Below are 21398 nucleotides of genomic sequence, written 5' to 3'. Positions count from 1 at the left end.
GGGAGTGTCACTCACCGTCACCCCGGGGGGAGTGTCACTCACCGTCACCCCGGGGGGAGTGTCACTCACCGTCACCCCGGGGGGAGTGTCACTCACCGTCACCCCGGGGGGAGTGTCACTCACCGTCACCCCGGGGGGAGTGTCACTCACCGTCACCCCGGGGGGAGTGTCACTCACCGTCACCCCGGGGGGAGTGTCACTCACCGTCACCCCGGGGGGAGTGTCACTCACCGTCACCCCGGGGGGAGTGTCACTCACCGTCACCCCGGGGGGAGTGTCACTCACCGTCACCCCGGGGGGAGTGTCACTCACCGTCACCCCGGGGGGAGTGTCACTCACCGTCACCCCGGGGGGAGTGTCACTCACCGTCACCCCGGGGGGAGTGTCACTCACCGTCACCCCGGGGGGAGTGTCACTCACTGTCACCCTTGGAACCGGGGGAGAGTCACTCACCGTCACCCAGGGAATCGGGGGGGTGGTCACATACTGTCACCCCGGGGGGAGGGTCATTCACCATCACCCCAAGAACAGGGGAAGGTCACTCACCGTCACCCGTGGAACCGGGGGAGGGTCACTCACTGTCACCCCGGGAACCGGGGGAGGGTCACTCACTGCCACCCCGGGGGGAGGGTCACTCACTGTCACCCCAGGGGGAGGGTCACTCGCTGTCACCCAGGGAACCGGGGCAGGGTTACTCACCGTCACCCAGGGAACCGGGGGAGGGTCACTCACCGTCACCCCGGGGGGAGTGTCACTCACCGTCACCCCGGGGGGAGTGTCACTCACCGTCACCCGTGGAACCGGGGGAAGGTCACTCACTGTCACCCCGGGGGGAGGGTCACTCACTGTCACCCCGGGGGAGGGTCACTCACTGTCACCCCGGGGGGAGGGTCACTCACTGTCACCCCGGGGGGAGGGTCACTCACTGTCACCCCGGGGGGAGGGTCACTCACTGTCACCCCGGGGGGAGGGTCACTCGCTGTCACCCAGGGAACCGGGGCAGGGTTACTCACCGTCACCCAGGGAACCGGGGGAGGGTCCTCACTGTCACCCCGGGGGGAGTGTCACTCACCGTCACCCCGGGGGGAGTGTCACTCACCGTCACCCCGGGGGGGAGTGTCACTCACCGTCACCCCGGGGGGGAGTGTCACTCACCGTCACCCCGGGGGGGAGTGTCACTCACCGTCACCCCGGGGGGGAGTGTCACTCACCGTCACCCCGGGGGGGAGTGTCACTCACTGTCACCCTTGGAACCGATGGAGAGTCACTCACCGTCACCCAGGGAATCGGGGGGGGGGGTGGTCACATACTGTCACCCCGGGGGGAGGGTCACTCACCATCACCCCAAGAACAGGGGAAGGTCACTCACCGTCACCCCGGGAACCGGGGGAAGGTCACTCACCGTCACCCCTGGGGGAGTGTCACTCACCGTCACCCCGGGGGGAGTGTCACTCACCGTCACCCCGGGGGAATGTCACTCACCGTCACCCCGGGGGGGGAGTGTCACTCACCGTCACCCCGGGGGGGGAGTGTCACTCACTGTCACCCCGGGGGGAGTGTCACTCACCGTCACCCCGGGGGGAGTGTCACTCACCGTCACCCCGGGGGGAGTGTCACTCACCGTCACCCCGGGGGGAGTGTCACTCACCGTCACCCCGGGGGGAGTGTCACTCACCGTCACCCCGGGGGGAGTGTCACTCACCGTCACCCCGGGGGGAGTGTCACTCACCGTCACCCCGGGGGGAGTGTCACTCACCGTCACCCCGGGGGGAGTGTCACTCACCGTCACCCCGGGGGGAGTGTCACTCACCGTCACCCCGGGGGGAGTGTCACTCACCGTCACCCCGGGGGGAGTGTCACTCACCGTCACCCCGGGGGGAGTGTCACTCACCGTCACCCCGGGGGGAGTGTCACTCACCGTCACCCCGGGGGGAGTGTCACTCACCGTCACCCCGGGGGGAGTGTCACTCACCGTCACCCCGGGGGGAGTGTCACTCACCGTCACCCCGGGGGGAGTGTCACTCACCGTCACCCCGGGGGGAGTGTCACTCACCGTCACCCCGGGGGGAGTGTCACTCACCGTCACCCCGGGGGGAGTGTCACTCACTGTCACCCTTGGAACCGGGGGAGAGTCACTCACCGTCACCCAGGGAATCGGGGGGGTGGTCACATACTGTCACCCCGGGGGGAGGGTCACTCACCATCACCCCAAGAACAGGGGAAGGTCACTCACCGTCACCCGTGGAACCGGGGGAGGGTCACTCACTGTCACCCCGGGAACCGGGGGAGGGTCACTCACTGCCACCCCGGGGGGAGGGTCACTCACTGTCACCCCAGGGGGAGGGTCACTCGCTGTCACCCAGGGAACCGGGGCAGGGTTACTCACCGTCACCCAGGGAACCGGGGGAGGGTCACTCACCGTCACCCCGGGGGGAGTGTCACTCACCGTCACCCCGGGGGGAGTGTCACTCACCGTCACCCGTGGAACCGGGGGAAGGTCACTCACTGTCACCCCGGGGGGAGGGTCACTCACTGTCACCCCGGGGGGAGGGTCACTCACTGTCACCCCGGGGGGAGGGTCACTCACTGTCACCCCGGGGGGAGGGTCACTCACTGTCACCCCGGGGGGAGGGTCACTCACTGTCACCCCGGGGGGAGGGTCACTCGCTGTCACCCAGGGAACCGGGGCAGGGTTACTCACCGTCACCCAGGGAACCGGGGGAGGGTCCTCACTGTCACCCCGGGGGGCGTGTCACTCGCTGTCACCCCGGGGGAAGGCTCACTCACCGTCACCCGGGGAACCAGGGGAGGGTCACTCACCGTCACTCGGGGAACCGGGGTAGGGTCACTCACTGTCACCGGCGGGAGGGTCACTCACTGTCACCCCGGGGGGAGGGTCACTCACTGTCACCCCGGGGGGAGGGTTACTCACTGTCACCCCGGGGGGAGGGTCACTCACCGTCACCCCGGGGGGAGGGTCACTCACCGTCACCCCGGGGGGAGGGTCACTCACCGTCACCCCGGGGGGAGGGTCACTCACCGTCACCCCGGGGGGAGTGTCACTCACTGTCACCCTTGGAACCGGGGGAGAGTCACTCACCGTCACCCCGGGAACCGGGGGAGGGTCACTCACCGTCACCCCGGGAACCGGAGGAGGGTCACTCACTGTCACCCCGGGGGGAGGGTCACTCACTGTCACCCCGGGGGGAGGGTCACTCACTGTCACCCCGGGGGGAGGGTCACTCGCTGTCACCCAGGGAACCGGGGGAGGGTCACTCACTGTCACCCTGGGGGGGAGGGTCACTCACTGTCACCCCGGGGGGAGGGTCACTCACCGTCACCCCGGGGGAGGGTCACTCACCGTCACACCGGGGGGAGTGTCACTCACCGTCACCCCGGGGGGAGTGTCGCTCACCGTCACCCAGGGGGGAGTGTCACTCACCGTCACCCCGGGGGGGAGTGTCACTCACCGTCACCCCGGGGGGGAGTGTCACTCACCGTCACCCCGGGGGGGGAGTGTCACTCACCGTCACCCCGGGGGGAAGGTCACTCACCGTCACCCCGGGTGGAGTGTCACTCACTGCCACCCCGGGGGGAGTGTCACTCACTGTCACCCCGGGGGGAGGGTCACTCACCGTCACCCCGGGGGGAGGGTCACTCGCTGTCACCCAGGGAACCGGGGCAGGGTTACTCACCGTCACCCAGGGAACCGGGGGAGGGTCACTCACCGTCACCCCGGGGGGAGTGTCGCTCGCCGTCACCCCGGGGGGAGTGTCACTCGCCGTCACCCCGGGGGGAGTGTCACTCGCCGTCACCCCGGGGGGAGTGTCACTCGCCGTCACCCCGGGGGGAGTGTCACTCGCCGTCACCCCGGGGGGAGTGTCACTCACCGTCACCCCGGGCGGAGGGTCACTCACCATCAACTGGGGGGGGGGGTCACTCACCGTCACCCAAGGAACCAGGGATTGTGGGGGTCACATACTGTCACCCCGGGGGGGAGGGTAACTCAGTGTCACCCCTGGAGAAGTGTCACTCACTGTCACCCAGGGAACCGGGGGGAGGGTCACACCTTCACCCCTGGAGACCGGGGGAGGGCCACTCACCATCACCCCGGGGGAGGGTCACTCACTGTCACCCAGGGGGAATGGTCACTCACTGTCACCCAGGGGGAATGGTCACTCACTGTCACTCCGGGGAACCTGGGGGAGGGTAACTCACCGTCACCCTGGGAAACGGGAGGAGGGTCACTCGCTGTTTCCCGAGGGTCGTGGAGAGGGTCACTCACCATCACCCAGGGGGACCGGGGGGAGGGTCACTCAATGTCACCCGGGGGACTGGGGGGGAGGGTCACTCACCGTCACCCGGGGGACCGGTGGGAGGGTCATTCGCCGTCACCCTGGGTACCGGGGGTGCGTCGCTCACCGTCACCCAGGGAACCGGGGGGGTGGGGGCGAGGTCACATACTGTCACCCCGGGGGGAGAGTCACACCTTCACCGCCGGAGACCAGGGCAGGGCCACTCACCATCATCCCGGGGGAGGGTCACCACCCAGGGAATCGGGGGGAGCAGGGTCACTCAGTGTCACCCTGGGGACAGGGGTGAGGGTCACTTGCTGTCACCCTTGGGGGGGGGGGGGGGGGGGTCGCTCACCGTCACCCAGCGAACCGGCGGGAGGCTCAGTCGCCATCACCCAGGGGGAGGGTCACTCACCGTCTCCCCGGGGGGTGGGGGGAGGTTGGAGTGGAGGTAAGGGAAGGGTCACTCATCATCAGGGGGCGGGGGGGGAGGTGGGGGGGGGATGGGAGGGAAGGGTCACTCATCGTCACCCCAGGGTGTTCACTCACTGTTATCCAGGGAATCGAGGGGAGTGTCACTCACCAGGCGGAGGGTCATTATAACAGTTGTAAACTTGAAATGATATTTTATTAGTTGTGAATCATTTTGAGATGTTCTGAGGTCATTAAAGGTTGTTTATAAATGCATGTCTCTTTTTGTTCCCGGGGTGAGAGTATTGATGAGGGGTTCAAATGATATTTGTGCGGTTACCCTGTAGGTATCAGGAAAAGTCCTTTTTTTAGTTCAAAGGACTGAATGAAAGAATACTGCTTAAAAACTAGGTGTGAGTGGATATTAACATAGAAATAGAACATCATTGTTTTGTTTGTATTCTTTTATAGAAAGTCTGAAGCAGGATATTTTGTCGAGTTGGTTATTTACAGTCCTGTTGGCTTGATTAGGTTTGTGATTATGTTTGTTATGTTAATATATAAATTCCTCAATAAAATATTTTTCAAATAAAAAGAGAGCCTGATGCAAGCGTGCACATTTATCTTTGAGAATTATTTTTGTGTTTAAGGTTAAAATGTATTTCTTTTCAGAACATTGCCTTTGCTAAGGAATAAGTATCTGCAGATCAACTTCAGTTTAAGTCCCTGCTAGTCTATTTGTATTACTTGAAAGTTCAATTTTAAATTCCGTTACATATTTTTTGAGCATGACTCGTGCATCATTCCCTGGCTTTTCTCAGGTGACATTCAGAATTTCTTAATTTCCTATTGATAATCAAGATCAGAAGAATAGATTTCATCTCTCGGTTGGAGTCTTAGTTCAGATTTATTTCTTCACTGATATTTAGTGTGTTAGTTTGAGTGCCGTGCAAGAGTTGTCATCACAGTTGGAGAGAGAAAAGCAGGTTATCTCAAATTAGGTTTTTTTTTGCTTCCGGATATCCATTGTTTTATTTAGTATTAATTAATTTCTGATGCTATTGTTGTATATGTGTGTTTTTTGCTGTGTAGGCAGCATTGATTGCTGTTCTTGCTGCAGATCCACCCATATAATCTTTATTGTTATTATTGCCACAAGTAGGCTTACATTAACACTGCAATGAAGTTACTGTGAAAGTCCCCTAGTCACCACACTGCGGTGCCTATTCGGGTACACTGAGGGAGAATTCAGAATGTCCAATTCACCTAACAAGCACGTCTTTCAGGACTTGAGGAAGGAAACCGCAGCACCCGGAGGAAACACAAGCAGACAAGGGGAGAACGTACAGACTGCACAGACAGTGACCCAAGTCGGGAATTGAACCTGAGATCCTGGCGCTGTGAAGCAACAGTGCTAAGCACTGTGCTACCGTGCCGCCCATACATGTATTTGGGTAGTCATCATTTGGATCGGAATAGTCATTTTTAGTGAAGCTGTTTCTTGAAACACTGAATTGGAATTACTTTGGCTATAATAAAGGTGTTTACTTTGCAGTACGCGGATTAGGATTAGAAAATCCTAAAATCAAGGCACTATGGAGTCTGGGACTGTACAGAGCATGAACCCGGCTGCCCCTGAGGAATCTGCCGGTGTCGTGGGCTTAGATGAACCAAAAAAGATGACCAGGGAGGATTGGAGAAAGAAGAAGGAACTAGAAGAGCAGAGAAAGCTTGGTAATGCGCCAGCAGAAGTTGATGAAGAAGGAAAGTAAGTACCATTTCTATTTTAAGTAATTACTTTTTATTTGGTCAGCTGATTGGCTTCCTGAGGGAGAAACATACTGAAGATGTGAAATTGAGTGTTTGAAAACTGTTAAATGTGAATTTTATTGTTAATGACTGTTCTATTTGCACGTCTTGAGCACTACTATGAACTTTTTTCTTATTCGATGCTTTGTGTAGCGTTTCATTATTGGTGATTCACTGCCCATCAGTGCTAAGCACATTTTAGTTTTAAACAACAAACTATTCATAGTACTTGGAGTTGTTGAATTTTGGTAAAAATTTGAAATGATGTTGGCATCATTCTGATTTTTTTTTTTTTAGTAACTCATTGTATTTGGTTTTGTTTAGTTGTAGTATATTTGCAAGTTGATGTATGTGCTGATTAACTGGTATTTAATAAAAATGGGTGCCACATTCCTGAAAGACTGAACTTAGACCTGCTGTACTATTTTATTACGAATGGCAGATGTTCAATGGCATTGCTCATGGTGAGTTGGATATGTTATACCGGTGTGTTATTGGAAGGGACTGATCAACATTGGAGTGGCCCCCTGCTGCACAGTTGTCTTAGGATTTGGAAGCTTCAGAAGTGGAGTCCAAGGCTTCCAGGAACACTGGAGAGGGAGATTTTAGGGACATTGGGGCATTTCCTTGGGGATCACAGCTCATTAACAGATAAAACTTGGGTCCTGTGAAGAAAGTCCTCAAATTTTGGGGACAGTTATGGGACCAGGCACTACTAAGAGTGCAGTCTAGAGGATTGTGAGCAGAACAAGCCTGGGATGGGAGGTTTTGTGGCCCAGAAGAATTTTGAAAGGAGATTCTGATTATTGGAAATGTTGGTATCTGGCAATTTCTCCGGAGTAGGGTGGAACTCCCTTGTCGGATTGGGACCCAAACGACTTTACCATTAGCCCCTTATGAAGTATTTGCTCCTTTTGCACATCAATCCACATCTTCTAGAATTTCAATTACCATCAGCTTTTTCGCATTGTTCTTGAAATTGAGTTCTTTCTGCCCTCAGTCTGGTCTCAGTCAAACGCTGAGTCGGATTCATAGGTATTTATTTCATTTCAAACAGCTTGCAAGCTACACTCACTCTGATAAAGGCATGAGACTACAAGCCTCTTGAAATTTCCAGAGCGAGTGAAAAAAAGGGACAAAGCATCTCGTTTTCATATACATTCATGTAGCATCAAGTTTCACATTCGACCAAATGAGGTAATGGTAACGAATGCAAGATTCTCATAGGTCTTTCTCACACATTCCTTGACCTGGCCATATACCCTGATCTTCACAATTACTGATCCTGATAGGCCCACTATACATTCCTCAGCCCTGGGGCCCCTTTCACCCAGCATCCTTTGCACAAAGAACCAGTCCTAATGGCTACCCATCCCCCCCTTCATGCTTTGCAAAATCCCAGTTACAGGCAATTAGACTGCTACCCATTTTCTCCAGCCTAAGCTAGAGATGTTTAAAAGTCCGCTATCCTAATCCTCTAATGACTTGTATTAGTATCTACTTCTACACTATCTTTAGTTCAATTCCTCATTGCAAGCAGTCCCCATTATATACTTGCCGTAAAACATTCATGCGTACATTTCTGCTTGTTTAATGGATGGAAAATCATAATCTGATCCCCATTCCTAGACAAGCACTAGAACAGTGTTTTTCAAACTTGTTTCCCCGGGATCCATGTTTGCCAACTGACCGACCTCCAAAACACACTTCTCGTTCCTTTCCCTTTCGATGCAAAAGGGGAGCCTGCTTGGTTCTCATGATCTCACTCCAATCAGGTTCACAGGAGAAGAGGGTAACGTGCATATCAGCCAGTTCCTTTGTGCGGTCTTCATGTTTAAGAACGGAAAATCCAACGTCACCCATGTAGGTCTTCGTGAAGGGCAATAGTTACAAAATGCTCGTTTTACTCAGCACTGGATACTCCTGCATGATGCTATTCCAACCTGCTTTTTAAAAAACAATTCTAGTTAAGGGGCAATTTAGCGTGGCCAATCCACCAACCCTGCACATCTTTGGGTTGTAGGGGTGAGACCTGGGGAATATGTGAAAACTCCACACAGACAGTGATCTGGGGCTGGGATCAAACCCGGGCCCTTGGTGCCGTGATGCAGCAGTTCTAGCCACCACCACTGCGCTGCCCCGCTACTCCAGAATGCTGACAGCCTCATGGGCTTTTGGTGTGTTTTTAATGTGATGTCACAGGTCAGGTACAGCAGCTTAGTCTTTTCATTGGGAGTCAGCTGTAATTAATAACTGACTCTGGGGTCTCAACCTCAAAAGGAATTTTTCACCCGCCACTCATTCAAAGGCGGAAACTTTCCCCTCATTTGCCAGTACTTTCCTGCATGTAACACATATGGCTTTGCATCCTGATTTGCATTGGCACAATTGACAAAACCATATCTCAAGAAATTATCTTTATACTGCTTTGTTCCCAAGTTAAGTTTCTTCTTTGTAGGCTGTTCACCAGAGACCCTGGAACTCTGTACAGAGCTAACACTAGCACTGCTCTGTCCTGCTGTGGATTCTCCTGAGCAGCTCTGTCTAGCTGATTCAGATGTGAGGTCCTGACCAGTAGATAAACTACCTATTTGTATATCTAGCTGTCTCTACCTTATAACAAACCGATCCATCTTCACAGTCCTCTTACCTTGTTTGCTAACAGCTGGAAAATGGAAGAAGCTCTCCATGAAAAGCACGTACGTGCAGGGCACTTGATGTCCAGTGTATGTGCAGGGCGCGTGACTTGCTCACTGCTGCCATTTATGGTTGGAAGACTGCACACAGTCCCGTTTCATTCTCATTTAAAAGCCAGTAGCGGCCGCCATTCTCAATTTAAATGGCGGTTGCAGCTATTGGCTGCTTCTCCCGCAATCGGGATCACCGCGGGTATGCCACGCCCAGAGGTTGCGACTTGCATTTTGATTGATTTATTGTCACATGTACCGAAATACAGTGAAAAGTATTTTTCTGCGGCCAAGGGAACATACACAGTACGTACATAGTAAACAGCACGGTAGCACAGTGGATAACACTGTGGCTTCACAGTGCCAGGGTCCCAGGTTTGATTCCCCGCTGGGTCACTGTCTGTGTGGCGTCTGCACGTTTTCCCCGTGTCTGCGTGGGGTTCCTCCGGGTGCTCTGGTTTCCTCCCGCAGTCCAAAGATGTGCAGGTTAGGTGGATTAGCCATGCTAAATTGCCCTTCGTGTCCCAAAAAATGTTAGGTGGGGTTATTGGGTTACGGGGATAGGGTGGGAAGTGGGTCGGTGCAGACTCTATGGGCCAAATGGCCTCCTTCTGCACTGTATGTTCTATGTGATAATCGACAGAGTACATTGACAAATAGTACAGCAACAAATAGTGATTTGTTACAGTGCAAAACAAGGGCCAAACAAACAAATATATTAGCAAGAGCAGCATAGGGCGTCGTGAATAGTGTTCTGACAGGGAACAGATCAGTCCAAGAGAGAGTCGTTGAGGAGTCTAGCAGCTGTGGAAAAGAAGCTGTTCCTATGCCTGGATGAGCAGGTTTTCAGACTTCTGTATCTTCTGCCTGATTGAAGGGAATGGAAGAGGATAAAGCCTGGGTGGGAGAGGTCTCTGATGATGCTGTCTGCCTTCCTGAGGCAGCAGGAGGTGTAGACAGAATCAATGGGAGGGTGGCAAGCTTGTGTGATGCATTGGGCTGAGTTCACCACACTCTGCAGTTTCTCGCTATCTTGGGCCGAGCTGTGATGCAGCTGGATGGAATGCTCTCTATGGCATATCTGTAGAAGTTTGTAAGAGTCTATGCAGTCATGCCGAATTTCTTTAGCTTCCATAGGCAGTAAAGACGTTGGGCTTTCTTGACTGTTGCATCAATGTGAGTGGACCAGGACAGACTGTTGATGATGGTGACCCCCAGGAACTTAAAGCTATCGACCATCTCCACTTCAGAGCCATTGATGCAGATGGGAGTGTGTGTTGTGCTACGCTTCCTGAAGTCGATGATCAGTTCCTTGGTCTTAACGACATTTAGAGAGGGGTTGTTTTCGGGACACCATGCAACCAAGTGATTTATCTCCCTCCTGTAGTCTGATTCGTTGTTGTTTGAGATACGGCCCACCACAGTTTTATCATTGACAAACTTATAGATCGAATTGGAGTTAAATCTTGCCACACAGTCGTGTGTGTATAGGGAGCAAAGTAGAGGACTGAGCACACATTCTTGCGGGGCCCAGGTGTTGAGGACGATTGTGGAGGAGGTGCTGTTACTTATCCTCACTTTAATAAAACCGTGCACTAAAAACCCCGTTAATGAATCTGTCGACCGTGTTTTTAATAAATATAAATTGCTATTAATAAATGATTACTGAATAAATTGTTCAGAGTTCATTGCTTATCATTTTGCAATTTTTTTTGAAGAAAAATTCTATATTTAAAAAGTGGTTTCAGCTTTCTAAATTGAACATGTACAACCAAAAGTAGAAATATTGTCTTGCTATTTGCACTGTAGCCTCACTTAGATCCTCTTATCGTTTCCCCCCCCCCCCCCCCGCCTTTTGTTGTCTTTGTTTCTTGTGAGGTGTTCATAGTACGTTACAGTTGTAATCTATTTTAGATGCATTCATCATAGATCTGTGAGAAAAAGTTGAATTCAGTCTGCAGCCAAGAAATTTTCACTTCAGCTCATGTTTGCTCCAATTGCATGCTGGGAATTCAGCAAACTGCATAAGTTCAAATGCCAGATGTGGTTGAAAGCTATCAGAGGAAACATTGAAAAGCTTTTGGCCGTGCTCCAGCATTCAAGTCAAACTTTAAAGATACCATGATAATTCAGTGGACACATTTAATCATATTGTGATTTTTTTTTTTGTTCTGTTTAAATCGTATTTTAGGATACGAGCGATTTCCATTGCGAAAGAAATAATAGTGGGTGTAAAAAGTCTTTAGTAAGCATTTCACACAATTTGTAGAAGTGCAGCATCCCGAATTGTACAGAAGATGATTTACTCCCTCTTAAAAAAGTAGCAAATGTGTGATACACAGCTTGACATGATTAACTTGGAAAATGTCTATTGCCGAGCTGCCTACAGGATTAACAGAGACATGGTACTTATAGTGAGTTTTCAATAAAATGCCTCCCCAAGTACTGAATTCATTTTGGAAATAGATATTTTATTAAATATATTACAAACCAGATCAAATTGTCCATGAGACTAGGTTTTAATATTACAATGAGCATTCCAGGTATCTGACATTTGAATCAGGACAACAAATGGCCGAATATTCATCATGAGCATTCATAGATCGCAAAAATGGTTCAATATTTTATTGGAAAGCCAGATTTCAAACATAATTGTCAAAAACTGAAACTATGAGTTTGAAACAAAATATGTACTATCAAATCTTAAACTAACCTGCTGTTTTCACTTGAATCTGACAGAGACATCAACCCACACATTCCTCAGTACATATCATCAGTGCCATGGTACATTGATCCCTCTAAAAGACCCACTCTCAAACACCAAAGGCCGCAACTTGAGAAGGAGAGAAAGTTCAATTTGATTGTAGACTGGTACAAGAAAGGTGTTCAGGAGGTAGGTGGAGTTTCAATTTGTTTCCACTGAGATTTTCAACTTTATAATTTTGTTTTAAGTGAATACATTTTTTAAAAAACACAAAATATCGAGGACTGTCTAGTTTTCAGTTTTGTAAGGGAATTAGTGGTTGTGGAATACTCAAAGTAAGTTATTTGTAAGACCTGATTTTGGAGTATTCTTCAGGGAAAACTAATCAAAGGCAGAAACTTTGACTGTCTGGCAGCAACAGTGGTAGAGAAAAAGAATCCAAGATCACAAATTCAATTTGCCTATTTTGTGTCATTCAAAATATTTCATGTTAATTAATAGGCCATTGAAGGTAGAGCAGTTTGGCATATTAGTGAGTTTATAATTCTGCTTCCATGCTCCCTAACTAGCGAATTCTGGTTTAATTTTATGTGTAGTTCAAGGAACCCAAGAATGTGATACCAACTCCTAAAGACCTCAAGTCTGACTTTTATTGCAGCTCTAGTGTCAGTAAATTGAACTTTAGTAATGCTAAAGTTTTCATAGATTATCATAGAATTTACAGTGCAGAAGGAGGCCATTCGGCCCATCGAGTCTGCACCGGCTCTTGGAAAGAGCACCCTACCCAAGGTCAACACCTCCACCCTATCCCCATAACCCAGTAACCCCACCCAACACTAAGGGCAATTTTGGACACTAAGGGCAATTTATCATGGCCAATCCACCTAACCTGCACATCTTTGGACTGTGGGAGGAAACACATGCAGACACACACGGGGAGGATGTGCAGACTCCGCACAGACAGTGACGCAAACCAGAATCGAACCTGGGACCCTGGAGCTGTGAAGCAATTGTGCTATCCACAATGCTACCGTTCTGCATGAACACCGACAAGCTTTCAACCAAATTTAATTGCAGATTTGTTTTTTCTTTAGTCAGGCTAACTCTGTTGCAAATTTAGATTTCAGCTGCACAAATCCATGTTTTTGGTTTGCAAATCTATGTTGGACTGAATAAAAGCTTGATGCTCTTTGTATGACAAAACTTAAAATGGACATAGCTCAAAATAATCTTAGTGAAATAATGGAAGTTATTTTTCATTAACGAGTAAAGTAGTATTTGAAGATAAAGCAGCAACCAGATCATAATTATAATTGGTTATAACAGGGTAGAAATAGACTTTCTCTTCCCATTACATCATATTTACAGAATTACAGCTGATTAACAGAAAGCTTCAACATATAAATAATACAATTAATTATGGTATCTTGCAGCAAATATGTTGGCTAACTAAATTATTCTTCAAGTATTATGTCATGCTGATATAACAAATTTGCGCTGCAGTGATGTGGCCAAATAACCTCTTGTATCTTAACATAAACTGAACTGGACAGCCATATTTGTTAATTGAAGAATTATGTTTACTTTGTTCATCGTGTTTTGATCTGAATTCAATCTTTATATGCTATAATGGGCATTTGAAATGTCAAGGGAAAGAAGCTTGATAATACGTGACAATAAATAAATCCAATATTGTGTGCTCTCTTCCTCAGGGTTCTATTGTGACTAAATACAGGAGGGGTGCATGCGAAAACTGTGGAGCACTAACACATGTAAAAAAGGACTGTATGGAAGTAAGTGACTGTCAATTTCAAGGAGTGATATTTAGTTGCACCTTTTGGGTAAGATATTTTCATGGGGGCTTTCTCCCAGTGTTTCTTTGAAACAGGTACATCAGAATGTGAAATGATTTATTTAGGTATTTAACTGTACAGGTGCACAATTCCAAAAATAACCTTTTGACATCTGTTGCCTTAAGCTATGAAAAATATGATGGCATCTTTGAGTGGCTTTGGGAATAAACTACTTGGCATTTGTGACATTACAGGGCATGGGGAAATGCATAAGCATAGTTTGAAAATCGAATCTAATTTATACAGGAGGGTTTATTTGTATGAAGCCCTACATCTAGTAAGCTCATTTTACGATAAAAAAATTAGGGGATTTTAGCTTGACAGTTCTGTTAAAATACCAAGATTTAAAAGGGTAGACCATTGTAGGTAGAATCCTTTAATCTGTTGCAAGATGTATAATTATAAAAAATAAATTGCAGCTTTGAATTTCCTGTCAGAACAGAAACATTTTGGATTCCCAACTCTCCAAACCCATCTGGTAACACTGCCACTTTAGTTTCTAACCATGTCCTGAAGCAATTCCATCCATTTTTACAGAATCATAGAATGGTTACAGCACAGAAGGAAGTCTTTTGGCCAGTATTGTCTGTGAGCAGAACAAATCACCCAGTCCCATTCCCCAACTCCTTCCCAGTAGCCCTGCCATTCTTTTAAGGCTCTTATCCAATTCCCTTTTGAAAGCCATGAATGAATTTACCTCCACCACACTGTAAAGCAGTGCATTTCCAAGCCTAGGCGATTGCTGCATAGAAAAGGTTTTCCTTACATCACCGTAAATTATTTTCCAATTTATCTTGTATCAGTGACATCTGGTTCTCGATCATTCCACTAATGAGAACAGTTTCTCTCTATTCACTCTCTCCAGACCCTTCAGGATTTTGAACATCTCTATCAGATGTCCTCTCAACATTCTCTTCAGTAAGGATAACAGCTCCAACTTATCCCATCTACTCGCATAACTGGAACATTCTTGTAAATCTTTTTTGCGTCGTCTCTAAAAGCCTTCATATTCTTCCTAAAATGTGGTGCCCAGAATTGGAAACCATACTCCAGCTGAGATTGAAATGGCATTTTATGAAGGTTCACCATAACTTCCTTGCTGCTGTTTGTAAAACCCACAATTCTACATGTCTTTTTAAAAAATAAATTTAGAGTACCCAATTCACTTTTTCCAATTAAGGGGCAATTTAGCGTGGCCAATCCACCTACCCTGCACATCTTTGAGTCGTGGGGGCGAAACCCATGCAAACATGGGGGGAATGTGCAAACTCCACACAGACGGGCCGGGATCGAACCTGGGTCCTCAGCACTGTTGACAGCAGTGCTAACCACTGCACCACCGTGCCACCCAATTTTGTTGTTTCCAAAAGCATTCCCAACTCGGCATTTAAATTGCCTGACCTGTGGTTGCTGGATTTATCTTTATACCCTTTTTGAACACGGGTGTATCATTTGCAATTCTGTGGCACCACCATGGTATCTAAGGAAGATTGGAAATTAATGGTGAGTACCTCTGTAATTTCCTCCCTTCCCCAAGTATCCTTTGATGCATCCATCTGCTCCTTTTAAATACAGCCAGTCTTTCTAATATCTCTGAAATTTTAGTCTATCCAGTGTTTCAACTGCTTCCTTTTTCACTGACTTCAGCATTTCCATGGTAAATTTAGGCAGATGAAAAATGCCATGCTCTCTACTCTATTGTGTCAATCCCCTTTTTGGTCCCTAATTGACCCCACCTCTCCCTTTATACCCTTTGTTATAATCTCAAGAGAGTTATAAAAAACTTCCATTTTTAATGGAAAGAATCGCGCCACAATATTTCCGTTTTAAACAAAAACTATTCTCCGTAACTAGGTACATAATTTGTTTTAACTTTTGATTTTTTTAAACTTTCTACCTCCCCCTCCTTATATTTAACCACATGGAAGGGTGGTGGACTAAGTTGAACTTTCTAGCTAGGGTGCCACCTGGCTATCTCCATTCCAGGTCTAGATACTATCTCCAGAATTTGCACAGGTGGGTCTTACAGAATTTGTGTGAAAATCTGAAATGAAGGATTTTCATGCAAATATAAATGTTTACTACCAATTTGGATGTTTTTATTAGAATAATCATCATAGAATTTACAGTGCAGAAGAAGGCCATTCAGCCCATCGAGTCTGCACCGACTCTTGGAAAGAGCACCCTACTTAAACCCACACCTCCACCCTATCCCCGTAACCCTGCAACCCCATCTAACCCAAGGACAATTTAGCAAGGCCAATCCACCTAACCTGCGCATTTTAGGACTGTGGGAGGAAACCGGAGCACCGGGAGGAAACCCACGCAGACACGGGGAGAAAGTGCAGACTCCGCACAGACAGTGACCCAAGCGGGAATCGAACCTGGGACCCTGGCGCTGTGAAACCATAGTGCTACCGTGTCTCCCTATGGTACAGAGAACATTATATTACAAACTTCTCACGTTTCATATGTCCGCACAGTGACCCAAGCGGGAATCGAACCTGGGACCCTGGCGCTGTGAAACCATAGTGCTACCGTGTCTCCCTATGGTACAGAGAACAAAGAACAGTACAGCACAGGAACAGGCTCTTCGGCCCTCCAAGCCTGTGCCGACCATGCTGCCCGACTAAACTAAAATCTTCTACACTTCCTGGGTCCGTATCCCTCTATTCCCATCCTATTCATGTATTTGTCAAGATGCCCCTTAAATGTCACTATCGTCCCTGCTTCCACCACTACCTCCGGTAGCGAGTTCCAGGCACCCACTACCCTCTGTGTAAAAAAAACTTGCCTCGTACATCTACTCTAAACCTTGCCCCTCTCACCTTAAACCTATGCCCCCTAGTAATTGACCCCTCTACCCTGGGGAAAAGCCTCTGACTATCCACTCTGTCTATGCCCCTCATAATTTTGTAGACCTCTATCAGGTCGCCCCTCAACCTCCGTCGTTCCAGTGAGAACAAACCGAGTTTATTCAACCGCTCCTCATAGCTAATGCCCTCCATACCAGGCAACATTCTGGTAAATCTCTTCTGCACCCTCTCTAAAGCCTCCACATCCTTCTGGTAGTGTGGCAACCAGAATTGAACACTATACTCCAAGTGTGGCCTAACTAAGGTTCTATACAGCTGCAACATGACTTGCCAATTCCTATACTCAATGCCCCGGCCAACGAAGGCAAGCATACCGTATGCCTTCTTGACTACCTTCTCCACCTGTGTTGCCCCTTTCAGTGACCTGTGGACCTGTACTCCTAGATCTCTCTGACTTTCAATACTCTTGATGGTTCTACCATTCATTGTATATTCCCTACCTGCATTAGACCTTCCAAAATGCATGACCTCACATTTGTCCGGATTAAACTCCATCTGCAATCTAAATCCTGCTGTATCCTCTGACAGTCCTCATTGCTATCCGCAATTCCACAAACCTTTGTGTCGTCTGCAAACTTACTATTCAGACCAGTTACATTTTCCTCCAAATCATTTATATATACTCCAAACAGCAAAGGTCCCAGCACTGATCCCTGCGGGACACCACTGGTCACAGCCTTCCAATTAGAAAAGCATCCTTCCATTGCTATTCTCTGCCTTCGATGACCTAGCCAGTTCTGTATCCACCTTGCCAGCTCACCCCTGATCCCGTGTGACTTCACCTTTTGTACTAGTCTACCATGAGGGACCTTGTCAAAGGCCTTACTGAAGTCCATATAGACAACATCCACTGCCCTACCTGCATCAATCATCTTTGTGACCTCCTCGAAAAACTCTATCAAGTTAGTGAGACACGACCTCCCCTTCACAAAACCATGCTGCCTCTCACTAATACGTCCATTTGCTTCCAAATGGGAGTAGATCCTGTCTCGAAGAATTCTCTCCAGTAATTTCCCTACTACTGAAGTAAGGCTCACCCGCCTGTAGTTCCCTGGATTATCCTTGCTACCCTTCTTAAACAGAGGAACAACATTGGCTATTCTCCAGTCCTCCGGGACATCACCTGCAATATCGAGGCCTACAATATCTCTCGTTATCCAAGGTTCCCGAAAATTGCCGTATTTATCCTTCTTCCTTACAAGAACATGCCAGTCCTGAATTCCTTTCAACTGACACTTGAAAGCCTCCCACATGTCAGATGTTGATTTGTCCTCAAACATCCGCCCCCAATCTAGGTTCTTCAGTTCCCGCCTAATATTGTTATAATTAGCCTTCCCCCAATTTAGCACATTCACCCTAGGACCACTCTTATCCTTGTCCACCAGCACTTTAAAACTTACTGAATTGTGGTCACTGTTCCCGAAATGCTCCCCTACTGAAACTTCTACCACCTGGCTGGGCTCATTCCCCAATACCAGGTCCAGTACCGCCCCTTCCCTAGTTGGACTGTCTACATATTGTTTTAAGAAGCCCTCCTGGATGCTCCTTACAAACTCTGCCCCGTCTAAGCCCCTGGCACTAAGTGAGTCCCAGTCAATATTGGGGAAGTTGAAGTCTCCCATCACCACAACCCTGTTGTTTTTACTCTTTTCCAAACTCTGTCTACCTATCTGCTCCTGTATCTCCCGCTGGCTGTTGGGAGGCCCCCAACATTGTGACTGCACCCTTCTTAGTAAACCCCCAACATTGTGACTGCACCCTTCTTATTCCTGATCTCTACCCATATAGCCTCACTGCCCTCTGAGGTGTCCTCCCGTAGTACAGCTGTGATATCCTTCCTAACCAGTAGCGCAACTCCGCCACCCCTTTTACATCCCCCTCTAACCCGCCTGAAACATCTAAATCCTGCAACGTTTAGCTGCCAATCCTGCCCTTCCCTCAACCAGGTCTCTGTAATGGCAACAACATCATAGTTCCAAGTACTAATCCAAGCTCTAAGTTCATCTGCCTTACCGGTAATACTTCTTGCATTAAAACATATGCACTTCAGGCCACCAGACCCGCTGTGTTCAGCAACTTCTCCCTGTCTGCTCTGCCTCAGAGCCACACTGTCCCTATTCCCTAGTTCTCCCTCAATGCTCTCACCTTCTGACCTATTGCTCCCGTGCCCACCCCCCTGCCATACTAGTTTAAACCCTCCCGTGTGACACTAGCAAACCTCGCGGCCAGGATATTTATGCCTCTCCAGTTTAGATGCAACCCATCCTTCTTATATAGGTCACACCTGCCCCGGAAGAGCTCCCAGTGGTCCAGATAACGGAAACCCTCCCTCCTACACCAGCTGTTTAGCCACGTGTTTAGCGGCTCTATCTTCCTATTTCTAGCCTCACTGGCACGTGGCACAGGGAGTAATCCCGAGATTACAACCCTAGTGGTCCTGTCTTTTAACTTTCTGCCTAGCTCCCTGAACTCCTGCTGCAGGACCTCATGCCCCTTCCTGCCTATGTCGTTAGTACCAATATGTACAACGACCTCTGCCTGTTTGCCCTCCCCCTTCAGGATGCCCTCTACCTGTTTGGAGACAACCTGGACCCTGGCACCAGGGAGACAACATACCATCCTGGAGTCTCTTTCACATCCACAGAAGCGCCTATCTGTGCCCCTGACTATAGAGTCCCCTATTACTATTGCTCTTCTGCACTTTGACCCTCCCTTCTGAACATCAGTGCCAGCCGTGGTGCCACTGCTCTGGCTGCTGCTGTTTTCCCCTGATGGGCTATCCCCCCTGACAGTATCCAAAGGGGTATACCTGTTCGAGAGGGGGACAACCACAGGGGATTCCTGCACTGACTGCCTGCCCTTTCTGGTGGTCACCCATTTCTCTGCCTGCACCTTGGGTGTGACCACATTTATATAACTGCGATCTATGACGCTTTCCGGCACCTGCATGCTCCTAAGTGCATCCAATTGCTGCTCCAACCGAACCATGCGGTCTGTGAGGAGCTCCAGTTGGGTGCACTTTCTGCAGATGAAGCCATCCGGGACGCTGGAAGCCTCCCGGACCTGCCACATCTCACAGTCAGAGCACTGCACCCCTCTAACTGACATTGCGTCAATTAATTAGTAAATTAAAGTTAAAAGTTTTTTTTAAAAAAATTTTTTTAAGTTACTGTTAACTATCTGTTTCCTAGCACTAGATTTCTACTATAAATGTGAAAGCTAAATATAGTACTCTCCGATCTCTGGCTTAGATACCCCTCTAAATTATAATTAAGTAATTATGTTTAATTAGTTACCAATGCTTAATTTTTTTAATTTAGTGTAGATTCCCAACCAGCCACTCGGGTCACAGCTTTTCTGTGATGTCACTTCAGTTCCCCCCCCCCCCCCCCCCCCCCCCCCACACACACACACAATTTGAAAAGGTAATAAAAGTAAAAATGAGTAAAAATCACTTACTTACCTTCTGAGGGTCTCAGATGTTCTCAGGTTCTCTCCCTGACAGAGACTGCTCCTCCTCCTCCGAACGGCTCCCAAATCTAGGCCACGATCTTTTTAAATCTCCGCTCCGACTCACAGCTCCTGCACTTTTTCTTAAAAAAACCTTCTTCTCACGTTTCACATGTCTGCACAGACAGTGACCCAAGCGGGAATCGAACCTGGGACCCTGGCGCTGTGAAACCATAGTGCTACCGTGTCTCCCTATGGTACAGAGAACATTATATTACAAACTTCTTCTCACTTACGTTTCATATGTTTTTTGAACAGAGACCTAGAAAGGTGGGGGCAAAGTTTACGGGCATCAACATTGCTGCAGATGAACACATTCAGACAACATTTGCATTTGACTATGATGGAAAACGCGATCGCTGGAATGGTTATGATTCAGAGGATCATATGAGGATTGTGGAGGAATATTCAAAAGTAGATATGGTATGTGATAGAATATATCACTGTATCTCTGTTTAACCCAGTGGAAGAGTAACTGTGAGACATTTCACTGACTTAGAATTGTGATTTTTTTTTTTAAAGGTTACTTATGGAGCTACCAATTAGTTTGTTATAATGAGTATTGTAGTCATTCATGTTGCACCTGATAGTGAACAACCTATTTAATCCTTCCAGATCTCTTGCAGTGTTTAAACTGTGCTGCCCCAGCGTTCTCTTTGTTAATTCTAAAATAGAGTTTCCAGAAATATTGTACATGACATTAATTTGCTTTTTTAGTGCAGTCAGTTGTGTGGGTGTGACTGACTGGAGGGTTTTATTTTATTTGTTCATGGGACGGGGGTGTCGCTGACTGGGCCAGCATTTATTGCCCGTCCCTAATTGCCCTTGAGGCAGATAAGAGTCAACCACATTGATGTGGGTCTGGAGCCACACGTAGGACAGACTAGGGAAGGACAGATGTCTAGCAGCGTCGGTAATTAAAAAGATCTAGGGGTACTCTATTTATTTTAAAGTCTGGACTATTGTGGGAAGTACTGTTTAAGGAAATTATGGCTGTGGCTTCAGCAATTTTGAGGAGATCTGTTAAATATAAGGAAATTGTGGTAGTCTTGCAACTTTAAGTTATTTTGTGGTGACGGTGATGTGCTGAATGAACACTCATCAAGTGGCTCACTTCCAGACCAGAACCAAATAGGTGCTTTTAGGTGAATTTTGCCCGAACATTCTAAGGCAATTTGAGAAGGAAAGATCAACAACAAAATCCCAGCAAACAGGAGCTCGAGGGGTCGAAGTAACAGCAGAAGTGGCGGAAA

At 48.5% G+C, this 21398-nt stretch overlaps 1 protein-coding gene across 2 annotated transcripts in view; it reads left to right on the top strand.

Annotated features, from left to right (window-relative positions):
- The window catches only part of slu7 (SLU7 homolog, splicing factor), a 74154-nt gene that overhangs the window by 7062 nt on the left and 45694 nt on the right, over window positions 1-21398 (top strand). The window contains exons 2-6 of one of the 2 annotated variants that reach the window (XM_072512077.1): window positions 5178-5237; window positions 6262-6474; window positions 11942-12095; window positions 13619-13699; window positions 20404-20568. In XM_072512077.1, coding sequence (XP_072368178.1) covers window positions 6302-6474; window positions 11942-12095; window positions 13619-13699; window positions 20404-20568 — 573 coding nt within the window. In that variant the 5' untranslated portion in view covers window positions 5178-5237; window positions 6262-6301. The remainder of the gene's footprint in view (window positions 1-5177; window positions 5238-6261; window positions 6475-11941; window positions 12096-13618; window positions 13700-20403; window positions 20569-21398) is intronic. The other variant, XM_072512076.1, reaches the window with a different exon arrangement.

Source organism: Scyliorhinus torazame, chromosome 7 (genome assembly GCF_047496885.1).
Source record: "Scyliorhinus torazame isolate Kashiwa2021f chromosome 7, sScyTor2.1, whole genome shotgun sequence".
NCBI lineage: Eukaryota > Metazoa > Chordata > Chondrichthyes > Carcharhiniformes > Scyliorhinidae > Scyliorhinus > Scyliorhinus torazame.
The sequence above is the reverse complement of the archived record's forward strand: the minus strand, read 5'-3'. Positions and strand labels throughout refer to the sequence as shown.